The sequence below is a fragment of the Coffea eugenioides genome, chromosome 9, assembly GCF_003713205.1.
Source record: "Coffea eugenioides isolate CCC68of chromosome 9, Ceug_1.0, whole genome shotgun sequence".
NCBI lineage: Eukaryota > Viridiplantae > Streptophyta > Magnoliopsida > Gentianales > Rubiaceae > Coffea > Coffea eugenioides.
In genome coordinates this window covers 36,612,541-36,626,333 of record NC_040043.1, presented here as the reverse complement: position 1 = coordinate 36,626,333, position 13,793 = coordinate 36,612,541, and the positions used below count along the sequence as shown (strand labels likewise).

At 35.0% G+C, this 13,793-nt stretch overlaps 1 protein-coding gene across 1 annotated transcript; it reads left to right on the top strand.

Annotated features, from left to right (window-relative positions):
• The first annotated feature begins 617 nt into the window (after positions 1-617).
• LOC113783646 (protein REDUCED WALL ACETYLATION 3-like) lies at positions 618-13,394 on the top strand. Its single transcript, XM_027329840.1, has 16 exons — positions 618-877; positions 1,941-2,032; positions 3,601-3,738; positions 3,826-3,882; positions 3,972-4,044; positions 7,000-7,158; positions 7,429-7,578; positions 7,707-7,962; positions 8,668-8,783; positions 8,872-8,958; positions 9,105-9,193; positions 9,281-9,343; positions 9,488-9,544; positions 12,155-12,251; positions 12,365-12,522; positions 12,988-13,394. Exons 1-15 carry the CDS (start codon positions 842-844, stop codon positions 12,518-12,520), a joined length of 1,626 nt encoding a protein of 541 aa, XP_027185641.1. The 5' UTR covers positions 618-841; the 3' UTR covers positions 12,521-12,522; positions 12,988-13,394.
• The last annotated feature ends 399 nt before the right edge of the window (positions 13,395-13,793 follow it).

Genomic DNA, 13,793 nt, shown 5'->3' with positions numbered 1-13,793 from the left:
TATACATTCCTATTTTTATTTTAGGATTTAACTTCCATAAAAAGGTAGTTCATAAATAATGTACATATTTTATCATAGTTTGAACTATTGCTAAACAAATATTAGATTTTAATTATTTTGTTACAAATTTCTTACTTTTTTTTTCACCTTCCCATTTAATTCCTTTCAATAATATCGTCGACGTGCGTAGCAAGGATATTTATAATAGTCTAGACGTATTAGCGAGTGTCTACGGTCCATGAGTTGGCAACCATCCTTGGATGAAATACGAGTTGGTACCAGCTAGTGTAGCAGAAACAGCCTTCCCATGTTGCTAACGAAAATGAAAAGAATGGAGCAACTAATCAAAGAAATCACGAATGAATTTTGATTCAGAATCCGCGTTTAAGGCCAACTGGCCAACACACCGAACCCCACAACTACCTTCGAACCCCACCATTACGCCATGCTTCGAACGGTTGGCCTCCACTTCCTTGACCGTGACAAAGCAAAACGACGACGCTGACGTCTCCTCCGACATCTGTTCGATTCTTTATTTTATTTCCCCAAATCTTGAAGCAAACGACGACGTCGACAACATACTAGTCTCTCCACTCCTTGCTTGCTTCAGATCTCTCCTTCCTTCAAATATATTATTATTTCCCTTTTCTCTCCCTTAACTTTCTTGTATATTCCATCTTTGTCCTCATCTTCATAAATACTCCTGGATCCGACAACAACATTTTCCTGAATCAAATGCTACTTCGATTCAACTTTTCTTAAAGGGCTTTGCTTCAACGGCGCCTGTTGTTGCATTTCTGTAAATTTCTGGAAATTCTCTTTTTCTCCAGATTTGTGAAAAATGGCGGTGGCTGCTGGTCCTGTGACGCCTGGAGAGGTTAGTTTCCAGTTTTATTTATTTTGCCGCCGGTGAATTTGATTCGTTATTGAGATTTGAAATTTTTGTAAATTTGGCTTCCTCATTGAAATTTACATGCGCCTGTAGATGCATATGTACATTTGCATGCGTTTATTTATTTAAATTTTTGGTATATAGAGCTTGGTTTTAGTTGAATTAGTTAGTTTTGCTGAAGTATTTTGAGATTTAACTTGGATGAAACTTGAACATGAGCTCGAACTCGAACTGATGGAGTGGAATTGTATTGAATGATTGGCTGTTGATTTTAGTGTTGATAAGTATTGGTAAGGATTTGGAAGTGGTTGGCATTTTTGTTAGTAAAAAGAAGATGAAGGTGTGGAATTCATACGTAGAACATAACGAAGTGGATGATCAGATAAGAAATGATGAACGATTAAGGAGAATGACGATTGTGGGTTTAAGAGGGATGAAGTTGGAAGTATGAACTTGTGTACGAAGGATTATGTAAGCTCTGAAGCAATTGGAAATGAAATAGATTTAATTTCTTTTTTAGGAATATAATCTAGAAAAGATTTTATTGTTTAGAAACTATTTGATCTTGTTTTTAACAACTGGTTGCAAGAAATAGAGGGCATTTTACTTAATTTTAGTGTGTAAAAGTGACTGATTGGTGTGTTGTCAGCAAAAAGTAGCTCGGCGCTAACTAATTATACTGGCCATTTTGATTTGTGACAAATATTAGAGACATACTTTTTAGGAAAAAAGTGAGGTTTTCGGCGGTGTTGTTGGCACATTTTACCTTCAAAACAAATCAGAGTAACAGGTTATCTATTGTATTATGTGGTCATTTTGCAAGGAACACTGTATTCTTGTTTTCGGACACACTGTTCTTACCATGCTGGGTAGATATGAATACACTTTGGTCTTAAGTTTGGTAGGTCATTTCTTACAGCTGCATAGGCTGCCTGGTAAATGTTTTACTTGTACTTATATTTCTTTTTACCTCTTTTAGCCTGTTGGTAGCATTTTTCTTTATGTTGTTTGCTCTACACATTTAACAAGGTTGTTCCTCATGGTTCAGGTGTCATTTCTTCTTGGAGTTATTCCTGTCATCGTAGCATGGATATATGCCGAGCGTTTAGAGTATAAGAAGTCATCATCACCCTCTAAAGTGTAAGCTACACTTGATCAACATTGATAGCTGTGCTAAGTCTGAGAAACAACCAAATAGAAAATAACATATAGTTGGACTAGATAATGATTCGTGAAAGAGAAAACAAAGGGCACTTGTCAAATAAATAGACACCTGCCAAATAAAGTTACGATTTTTACACATTCAGACTAGTTTTTTTTTTGTTGAAATATTAGCTTTTTTTGCCTTTCTTTTCTCTCTTTATTATCCATGTTTGTGATGCCCAAGTCCCGACTTTCTTTTCATGCATTGTTATTTCATATCACTGGGAGTGTAAATATCTTCATGCATCATTTTTTCTCTAAAGATTTAACTACGTATGCAGAAATCTATGGCAAAAAACTTATAAGTTTCATTTATTACTAATGAAATTTCATTTACTACCAATGAAATAAAGTTGGTGATTATAAGACTATTTTCTTTCAGAGGTTGTCGGACATGACATGATATGTATTTATAACCCCCATAAATTACAGTCGGTTTTTGGGAATGCAAATTGTTTATGGAGACAAGTAATCATTGTGTCTGTATGTGGTGGCTTTGGATGAATTTGCTACACATCCCTTTAATTCAAGTTGTTTGGAGTGCCTTGGTATTTTTGCTGTCTGAATGGCAAAATGAGCAGCTTAGTAATATTTGTCTTGACTTTTAAAACATGACCATTACTTTGGGACATTGACAAAATGGAAATATGAAATTGACAATGGGAAGGCGGGAGTACGTATTATGCAACTTTATCATATGCTATTGAATGCGAAAGTGGGGGAATACAGGAGAACGAAAGTAAATTTATGTCTTGGCCTGAATTATCCTTTAATACTTTTAGATATGAATCTTTATAGTCTTCTACAATATGATGCTGGGTAGCTGAACTTTCACCCATTACATTATAGAGATTGTAGAAGCTAGTTCTTAAGGTCGTTTCATCAACTTGAATTTTATTTACAAGTTGTAAGATTGTAAAATGTTTCCAGAACCATGCATTTTATAGCAGTTATATTGCGTTCTTCCAGTACATGGAAATCCTTGCCCTTTATTGCTATGTCTACAGCTAAGGAACCAGCTTTGAAATTTTTTGGCTTCCTTTTCTACTTTTGCAGAATTGCATAAAAGGAGCAAGTTCAACTTGTAATTTAGTAGCCCCAGTGTTAATACTGTCTCTGAATCCACTCTTATTTCAGGCTGGTTTCTACCATTCACATTTGAAATCGAAGAAAGTAGTAATCATTTAGAGTCCAGGCCATTGATTTACTTTTCTTATTGTACTATTCTTCAGAACTCTATAAAACAGAATAACAAAGAAAAAAGAAAAAAGTTGCTTACCTCAAACTAAGTGTACGTGATTAACATTTGGGATATGTGGCAGTCATGTTTGTGTCTTTGGCAATGGGCATTACCTTTTTGTGCCATCACGATCATTGGGAAACTGAACCTTTTGTCTATTTATAATTACCAAAACTGCTATTCTATGTATCCAATCAAAGCAAAATATAGTAAAATTTCAGTTTCATGCTTTCATATGTTGAATTTTTGACTTTTTGGTTGGCAGGCATTCAGACAATAATCTAGTGGAAATGGAAAGTCAAACGATCAAGGAAGATGATCGAGCTGTCTTGCTGGAAGGAGGTCTCACTAAATCACCATCTGTGAAGTTGTCCAGTTCATCCATTAAAATGAACTTAATTAGGTCAATTTCTTATGATTTTTATATCCCTTTGGAGCATTTTTAATTTCATAATCTTTGAACCATCTGACTGAGTACTTAATTTTCTAGGTTCCTAACAATGGAGGACTCGTTTTTGCTAGATAATCGAGCAACCCTTAGAGCAATGTAATCAATTTGGTTATATTTTGCAATTTTTTGTGACGTGTATGACTTTGACTTAATTGTCTCACAGATGATGTTACAATTTGATTTAGGTCCGAAATGGGGGGAATTTTGATATATTTCTACATGTGTGACCGGACAAATTTGTTTGCAGATTCTACGAAGGTGCTTTATATCTTTTCATTTCTCTGTGTAGTCATCATTAAGTTTTATTGTCATTGCTGTATGGTGGTCCCAGATGGTCATTTTAATTGTTTGCTAAGTAAACTTTTGGTTGATTTCAATGTATGCCTGTCCTCAATGTTTGGAGGTTTAAATATTTCAGGAACTTTCAGTCCAAAATAAATCCTTACAAACCCTTATATACTATGGAAAATGGGATGCTCATATGTAAACTTAGAAGAGAAAATATGATTCAACTGAAGTTTTGGTGTTTCCTTTTGTATGTCTTCTGTGTATGTGCAAGCAACTATCTAAGGATTCTATAAATATCTGGCATCTCACTGTTAAAGTTTCTGGTACATTCCTGTTTATCTCCTCAGAACTTTCACCTTATGTGAGTTATATTTTAGAGCATCGGAATTTAAGACAAGGTGTTTTGTTGAAATTTGTTGTTTTAGGACCACTAGATTACAGTATTCCTCTTTTCAGCACTTGTGTGGTTTTGCAGGATGCCAGTCAGAGGTGTATCTGTTCTTGGATTTTAAAGAAGTTATATCCAAAACAGTCTTTACTGACTTTTAGATTTTAAATTTGTTTTAAATGGTCAAAACTGATGATTAATTTGCTTAATGGTTTGCTATCTTCTGTTTGCTCATATTTTATAAGAATCTACTGCATCTTTTCAGTAGTTATGTTGCAATTCACATGTTTGGTTAGCGAGAAAGTGGTAATTCAATTTGTTCTCTATGTCTTAGAGGATTTAGCTTGGGAAAATTGAACTCTTCTTGTCTTTGTTCACTTACTCAGGAAAGGCAATGCTAGGTATGTTATGCTAATTGAATTGCCTAGTGGTTATGGAAAAGATCTCATAAAGTTCTTTCCTAACTAATTCCTTTTCTCTTTGACTACGAGAGCAATGCTCTGTAGATCTGTTGTCGGTGATTGCTATGAATGTGAGGCTATGGTTAAACTTTCCAAAATCATATATTTCCATCCTCAATTCAAGGTGAATAAGTGATGAAGTATTGGAGACATGTGGCATTTGAAACTATGCTATAATTTCTTCAAGCTCTATCCTCTTGATATTTCTTGTTTTTGGTATCGCAGTTCTACCAGCAACCCCTTGCATCTTCTCTTCTTTCAAGTTTTATTTTACTTTTAAACCTTTCTTTCCTTCTTTCTATCACCCTTCGGAGTGGAAATCCTTCTGCACTTTTTCTTGTTTCTGAAATTATTGTGTTCCTTTTCATCTAGCAAGCTATTTGACTGATATATATGTATCCGAGTTTTCAGCTGCCAATTCTTGTACAGTCGATCATAGTTTCTTAAGTGAACCAAAATTAGTACTAGAGACTGTTTTATAATTGTTACTAATTCAAGGATGTTATGATGTGCATATCGCAAAAGGGCTGAATGCACTAGCACCAAACACCCCCCCCCCCACCAACAACCGAAACAAAAAATTTTTTTTTTTAATAGATGCTACCCTTGCTTAATATTGTTGGACAAAACTGCCGTTGCAATTTTATATCATGATTATGTAATCTAAATTATATTGTTTTTCTCTTTTCTCCTTCTTCCTTTTTTTTAATACATACTTTTGCTTATTCTCCTTTCTCTCATGCTACCAGCTGCGTGATTCCTTTCCTATTATTGTTTGCATACTTATGATTAAATTTCTAGATTTTACTTTATCTTATGTTATTTTTGTTGTAATTTTTTTTTTTGGGAACTACTAACACATATAAACTCATAGCATAACAAAGTACTTATATTTATTGCTTTGCTAAGCATATTTAATTTTGAAATTGAAGTATTTAAGCAAATATAAGCAGACGGGGACTTACACCATCAGTTTTTTATAGCAAAAGAAAGTAAGCAAAGAGTCTAAACGCCATTTTTATTTACTTTTGATACTCTACTATTTAACAAAGAAAAATAGTTGATGAAACATTATATTATGATTAATTAATTTGTTAATTTTTAAGCTCTACTTTGCTTTTGGTTTAATATATCAAACTGCTATATGGAATAGGCTTTCTAATAGGTACCATATGTTTTGTTATGATATAGATATTGCGATTAATGTCACTAGCAAAAATAACTGAACAAAGTAGAATAAACTAAAAGAATAAATAAAATTAGATGAATATTAATTCTAAATGTACAAAAAGTAATAGTAAAGGGAATGAAGTACAGCTACTTAGATGAGAAAAGGGAGAAAAAGAATTAAAGTGTAAAAAGAACAAAGAAAAAAATGGAAAAAAAAAGGCAGAATAAATAGGAAAAATTTTCGTTTGGTAGGGGCACTTCTTCCAAAAAACTCAAGCAGGGTTAAATTCGTATCAAGAATAGTTTTTTTTTTTTGGAGGGGAGGGGGGTGTTGAGGGGGTGGGTGGGGGAGGTGGCTGGTTAAAGTGCAACTGGACTAAATTTAGGAGGGTTTTGTGCATATCCTTCTCGAGAGAGTTGTAAGCTTCATTTGGCATGTCTTATCCACCACTGCAGGCTACGAGCTTGGTGTGAAAACTAAACTTGTTGGCTATGTTAAACATGTCTTAGGCAAATCCTTATGAATTTCTTACACCTAAATGATTGAAAGAAGCTGTATCTAAATATTGCATGATCTTGTGATCCCATGATTTGATCTTAAAGACCCAGGACATCCTATTGTGGCCTTATTTATGAAATTTTGGTTTTGAATTGGCATTCAAGTCCATTTTGCCATTTTTTAATCAAACTGTGCAAGTTTTGTGAATTTTGAGGCTTTCTCACTGGGAACTTTTATTTGTATCAATATTTGTCTGGTAGAATCGAAATATGGTTGTTATTTGCTCAAGGAGATCTAGTTTATTGGTGTGACGGTTTTTCTTTGGACACGCGAGGTTTGAGCACATGTTTATTAGTGCATGCATCATAATCAGTTTTCTTTGTTTGTTGGTTGTTTTCTATGAACAGAGCTACAATCGGGATCTTTTCCTCTTTCTTTACATTCTTCTTATCATAGCTTCAGCAATGACTTCTCTGAAAAAGCATCATGACAAGTCAGCATTCTCTGGGAAAACCTTGCTTTACCTAAATCGCCATCAGACAGAGGAGTGGAAAGGATGGATGCAGGCAAGTACTTCCGCTCTGTGTACATGCAATGCTGTTCTGGATTGTATGCAAAGAATGTTCCTGAACCTCTCTCTCTCTCTCTCTCTTCCATTACTCCCCTTAGGTCCTTTTAGTTAATCTACTTGTGCGAAATCTCTGCTCACTCCTGTTAGCTTAGTGGTCTCTTTGCAGTTTCTCAGCCGCATACAACTTTGGTTTTTTTTAATAGTTAGCATTCTATGCATCATCCATACTGTTTTGACTAATTGTGTTTCTTCATGTTCTAACCAGGTCCTATTCTTAATGTATCACTATTTTGCGGCAGTTGAGATATATAATGCTATTCGTATTTTTATTGCTGCATACGTCTGGATGACTGGTTTTGGTAACTTTTCCTATTATTACATCAAGAAGGATTTTAGTCTGGCTCGGTTTGCTCAGGTAACTAACCTCCTACACTAACGTTTCTTGTTTTCATGTATCATACTACTAAAGTAGCTATGAGTGTGTATCTTATTGCATTCCCTTTTATCTTTAAATATATGATTTTTTTTATCTCCTTTATGCAGATGATGTGGAGGCTAAACTTTTTTGTGGCATTATGTTGCATCATCCTTAACAATGACTACACGCTGTACTATATTTGCCCCATGCACACGCTTTTCACTCTGATGGTGTATGGTGCCCTGGGTATTGGCCATAACTATAACGAGATAAGATCAGTTATGGCTTTGAAAATCTTTATGTGCTTTCTTGTGGTAATTGTGATATGGGAAATTCCTGGAGTTTTTGACCTCATATGGAGTCCTTTCACTTTTCTACTAGGTTGGTAACTCTTCCAGCATTTATCTGCTATTTTTTGTTTCTCTGCATTCTTATGCTTGAGTGCACTTGGATAATTTGTTACGTACATGGTAGATAGACATAAGAGAATGCTGAACCTTTTAGCTTCCAATTTGTTTGGTCTGAGAAATTTGGGATCACTTATAAATGATTTTTATACATTCCTGTGGGGAGTTTTACTGCATACTAGTTTTATAAGTACACTGTACCCTGAGGAAATGTGGAGAGGAGAATTTAGGGGTACATTGTCTTTTGCTTGTTAATTTGGGAAACTGCCAGTTGCGTAACAGACAGATTTAGCTACAGGAAACATTTTTTTGCATGTCGTTCCTTAAAATCTGGGTTTTGATTGTGTAATCTGGGAATGTTGTAATCCTGTTTGTAAAGGCTGGGAGACTTGTCTGTTTGTTTGACAAATGCATGAGCAGAGATCTTGCCATGTCAGACTGCAAAATGTAGTTGACTGTTCTATTCTCACAGCAAAAGTTATAACTGAAAGCAGAAAGAAGAAGAATGACATCAGTAGTAGTAGTATTTGAAAGAATGACAGTTGCATAATTGATAGTTAGTGGTAGCAGCATGAATAGTGTTAATTGACAGTTCAAAAAAAAAAAAATTGAGACATCAGCTGCATTTTTATAGTACATTGGGAGTTGAGAACCTGAAAATTCTTGTGCTCCCTGGCAGAGTACACTGATCCTGCAAAGCCTGATCTTCCTCGACTTCATGAATGGCATTTCAGATCTGGACTTGATCGCTATATATGGATTATTGGAATGATATATGCCTACTTTCATCCCAATGTAATGTCCAATGTATATTGTACGTCTGGAGCAAGCTTATGCTTTTCAGTTTGGAGCAATTACAGTGTGGTACCTTATGTTGTCATAGGTTGAAAAGTTGATGGAGAAATTGGAGGAGTCTGAACCCAAGCGTAGACGAACTATCAAGACATTCATTGTTACAGCTTCAGTAGTTGTAAGTTGCCTTTTTTTTTGGGGGGGGGGGGGGGGCGCTGGTTCTACCACCAATTATTGGAATTTTAATTCCCTTTTTTTGAGGCTATTACATGTTCTTAATTTGTTACCCTGAATTAACATTTAACATTTGAACTATCTTTCAAGGTTGGGTACTTGTGGTATGAATATATTTACAAGCTGGACAAGGTTGCTTACAACAAGCTCCATCCATACACATCGTGGATTCCCATAACGTGTGTTTTACTGTTCTTACTATAGTTGAGCTTTACTATGCAATTTTGTCTCAGTTTATTACTGACATCTCTTTCTTTTCTTGCTAGTGTTTACATCTGTTTGCGGAACTTTACCCAGGAGCTTCGAAATTTCTCATTGACTCTATTTGCGTAAGTCATTCTCTCTCTCTCTCTCTTTCTCTGGTTATGCAGGTGCGCTCGTGTATTTCTGCAAGTTATCAAATTGTTAGGTTTTAAATGAGGCCAAGCATTTACTTTTAGGCTTCTCTGATCGTTCCATTGCTTTTATACTAGGTGGCTTGGCAAAATTACTCTAGAAACTTACATCTCACAGTTCCACATATGGCTGAGGTACGGGTCTTTAATTGTTTTGCATCAATTTGTACAGGAAGATACATGTCACCTATATGTATGCAGCAACTGACAAAATTTCTTATGAATGAATATTTTTATTGGCTCATTCTACTGTCATTTTTTATGTGAAAAAATAGGGGACGGGTCCAACAGTTTTCCTTTTTCATGCATAATGTGTTCTTTATATTATCCATTACCGGTTTTCAGGTTAATCTTCATATTTCTAGTCAAATTAGTTAAACTAGTCAAACATTTTGGATGCTTCTTTCTCTTCTGCTGTAATGGAAATGGATTATGAGAACAAGTTAATTGCAGAAATCAACATGCTAGAAGAGCTAATTTCTAGAATCGATCATGTTGACTGCATTTTAAGAAACCATCATCATCTATAGGCAAAAATTTTTACTGATCAAAGAAGTAATACACTCAATTAAAAATTTCTAAAGTGGACAAATTGTTTGAGAGATTTGCAATGATTTTGATTTATAGAAAATGTTCAAATGTAAGATTTAATTTAATAGACTGGATAAGTATATAATTGAAGAGTTGTTGCTTTTCGTGGTATGTAGATATATGATAATCTTTGATGTACTTTTCTTCTTCCTGATGGTAATTACTCTTGTTTATGCTTTTTTCCCCATTAGATTACCAATCATGGTTTCGTACCTTTTCGGGCATACTTTGGCTGTAGTTCTGGTCTAGTTGGGGAGGATTTAGTTGGGAATGCTAGGAAGAAAAGAAGGGAAATATGTGTCAAATTTGGTGAAAATTGTAGTACTAGCTCAGAAGTTCCTTATTTTCATTTGTATATACCCTCAAGAAATCCTTTTTAACAATTAAATAGAAGAAAAATGAAAAATATGGAGAAGGACAAGGAGAAAGGAGAGTGAAGAAACCAGCACCGATAATTCTGCATTGTCAGATACTGAATCAATTTTAGGAAATGGTAAATGTGGGTAACTTAAAGTAGAGAAAACATTGGTCCGTGCTTTGTTTATCAGCCAACTGCTGTTTGGTTTGGTCAGATACTGCATTAATTTCAGGAAATGGTGAATGTAGGTTACTTATATTAGAGACAATTTGGTTCGTGCATTGGCTACTCAGCCCTTTGTCAACCAACTGGTGCTTGTTCTGATTTCTGACATAATATTGGATCTGAAACTTGTGTCAACAAGTGTTAAAGTAACACTATAGTCAAGCAGTTTACTCTTATAGTAATGATCTGTGCTCATCCTCTGTGAAATACACGAGAATTAACCAGTCATTTGTTATGAAAGTCTGATAATTCTTTTCAGTTAGAATATTGAGTTTGGGCCATTTATTTATTTGGTTTTTCAAGAAACTGAGGATTACGACTGTCAGAAGTAATTGGAAGATACATATTCATTTGAAAAGTTCTTAATACTACTCAAAAATTGAATATCGTAGCACTCACCTCTGCCTTCATCTAGAAATGACAAACACTGTTGCTGAATGCTTAACTTTTCTTTCTCATTATGTTTGCTGAACTTGAAAGAATATTATACATCTATCAGTGGAACTGAATGGCCAATTGTGAAGCCTATATTCTAGTAATTCATCTGAAAACGAAAAGAATGACAGAAAAAAGCTAATATGTGTAATTAGGCATAGCAAAATCATCATAGTAATGTGCATTAATTAAAACTTGAAAACCGTGGGCTTAGAAGTTTGAATCAATCATTTTTATTGGAAATATAAATTGATGACATAACCAAAAAGGGTCATTAATAATGATCAAATATGGCATGTAAAAGACATTCAAATTCAACACATTTATGGTTTTAATTCGAAGAGATGCTGAACTTTTTCAGTATATACAATGGAGCCAATTTCTCAACTAGGTGTTTTTATGACTTAAGGTAGTCTTAGCATCTCCCTGAAGGTTGCATCTGCATGATATACAGTATAGTTGAAAGAAAATAGTTGTCACACACACACACACCCACAACACACATGTGTGTGTGTTTGTGTGTGTGTGGAGGCACTAAATGGGATTGCATGAATTAAATTGGAGGACACATAGAATTCTCTGTTCAACGAAGAGTTACCGTTTTTGCTGAAACATTTCTGTAGAGATGGGTGAAAGTTGAGAAGTGCTTGTTTAAAAGCTGTGCAGATAATTTGTAAGAATTGCTTTTCTTGCCTTTCTCTTATTCTGTCTTGTATATATGGGTCAAACACATTTTTTGTGGTGAAACTCATTTAAATACTCATGGAGTCACCTTTGGGTCCAAGTGGAGTTGAGTCCTAGTAAATTTAATTTGTTCAAGGTGTTGAGCAATAAAAGTTTATGAGAATTTTATAAAACTTGGTTGAATTCTATTCAGTTTTATTTTTCTATGTATTAGCCCTGTCTGCATGATGTCTTTTTCTTTTATGAATTCTTTCACAATTGGGCTGCATCAGAAGGATGTCAAATGCCAAGAAAAATGTTTCTTATATGCATTGTGCAGAGATAAGTATTTGAGTTTCTTTGGCAAAAATTTAAAAAAATAGATTTTCTTAGTTTTGCTGCTGATATGCGATTTCTACCGTTACATTATGTCAACTTCCTGTTTATATCTCGTTTCTTTCTTTTGTCTGCAGGTCAAATATGCCTAATGGACAGCCTAAGTGGCTACTGTCATTTATTCCAGATTACCCTATGCTCAATTTCATGCTCACATCTGCAATTTATGTCCTGGTGAGCAGATATCTTCTTTTTCTGTCATATAAACAATTGAAGTACTTGAATTTTCTGAATAATCTAAACTGTTTTTTTTTTTTTTTTTGGCTTAATTGTACTTGGCATCTCAGATATCCTGTAGGATTTTTGAACTAACGAATACTCTGAAGGGAGTTTTTGTTCCCACAAGAGACAACCAGAAGCTGTTTTACAACTTGGTTGCTGGAGCTGCAATTTCTGTGTGTCTATACATCATTTCTTTCATTCTTCTTCAGATTCCTCATTAATTGTAAGTCTGTTTCCTGCTTTAAAAGATGCTGCAGACACACACCTCCACACAAGAGAGAGAGAGAGAGAGAGAGAGAGAGAGAGAGAGAGAGAGAGAGAGTTTTTATCAAATTCAGGGTCAATCGTCTCTGTAAAGTATGTCTTTACCTACTGGCTGCGAAGTATGCTTATCCATGCTTGCTGTTATTGTGTTAATTTATCTTCATTGATCTATGACTCACTTAACTTTTGACATTTTGGAGTTCATATAGGACATATTTGTCTATGATGTTTCTGCATTGGTCTGTGTCTCACTGTACTTAGTGATGCTATGCAAGTATGCGACTAGCATATGGCACGTGTAAAGGCATTTTTTTTTTAAAATATAAAACCTGGCCATGGACCTTTATGGAATCAAGATTTCTGTTCTTCATGCTTTTTAAGCTAAGTTACTTGTGCTTATACTTTCTGCAACTTGTTTTAACAGGTCTGAAACTGTTAGAAAGTTCTTTCCACATTTGCACATACAGATGAAACGTATGGGGTAAATTTCTAGGAGATGGAAGGTTTTGCTACAAAGGTAGCTTATAAAGCTTTTTGTATTTCCAACAATTTTGTGGAACAGCGCATACAATTGCTCCATTGAAGACTCCGAACAGATGTTCCATTTACCCCACAACTGATTGGCGGAGGATAAACAAATATAGGAACAAAATCTTTGTAAAATTCTGGACTATAACGTGCCATATTCTTTATATATTTTTCTATTTTTTGCCCTTGATAAATCTTGTGTAGCAATTATTGGTCTGAAAAATGTAGGCATGTAGGTTTAGATGTGTATTCTCCAGCAACAGCTTGTAATTGGTAATGGAATTTTTGGATGACTTCCATTTCTGTCTGCCTTTTTTTTCATTTTGTTTTGTGTGTGGGAGGGGGGGGGGGGAGCGCTCTTTAAGTTTATACAAAAGGAGAGTTTTGTGAGAGTCGAATAGGGGATTCACCAAAGTCATTAGGAAAGCAATTAAGGATTGGGAGGAGTATCACCAATCACAACAAATACAACATCAGCTGAGCATGTCCGAAACAGAAACAGTACAAGATGAGGAGGAACGGATGGGGGAGGATGATTACTTGCTGAACATTAGCGTGGAAGTGGGTCCACATGTGGAAGGCCAAAATATGGGAATTGGAGTTGCAGCACAAAACAATTGGAACCAAAAATGCGAAGCTTGGATACTGAATGAGAGAAGCACTGGATCAGCAGTGCAGGACAATCTTTTGGCCATCAAACTG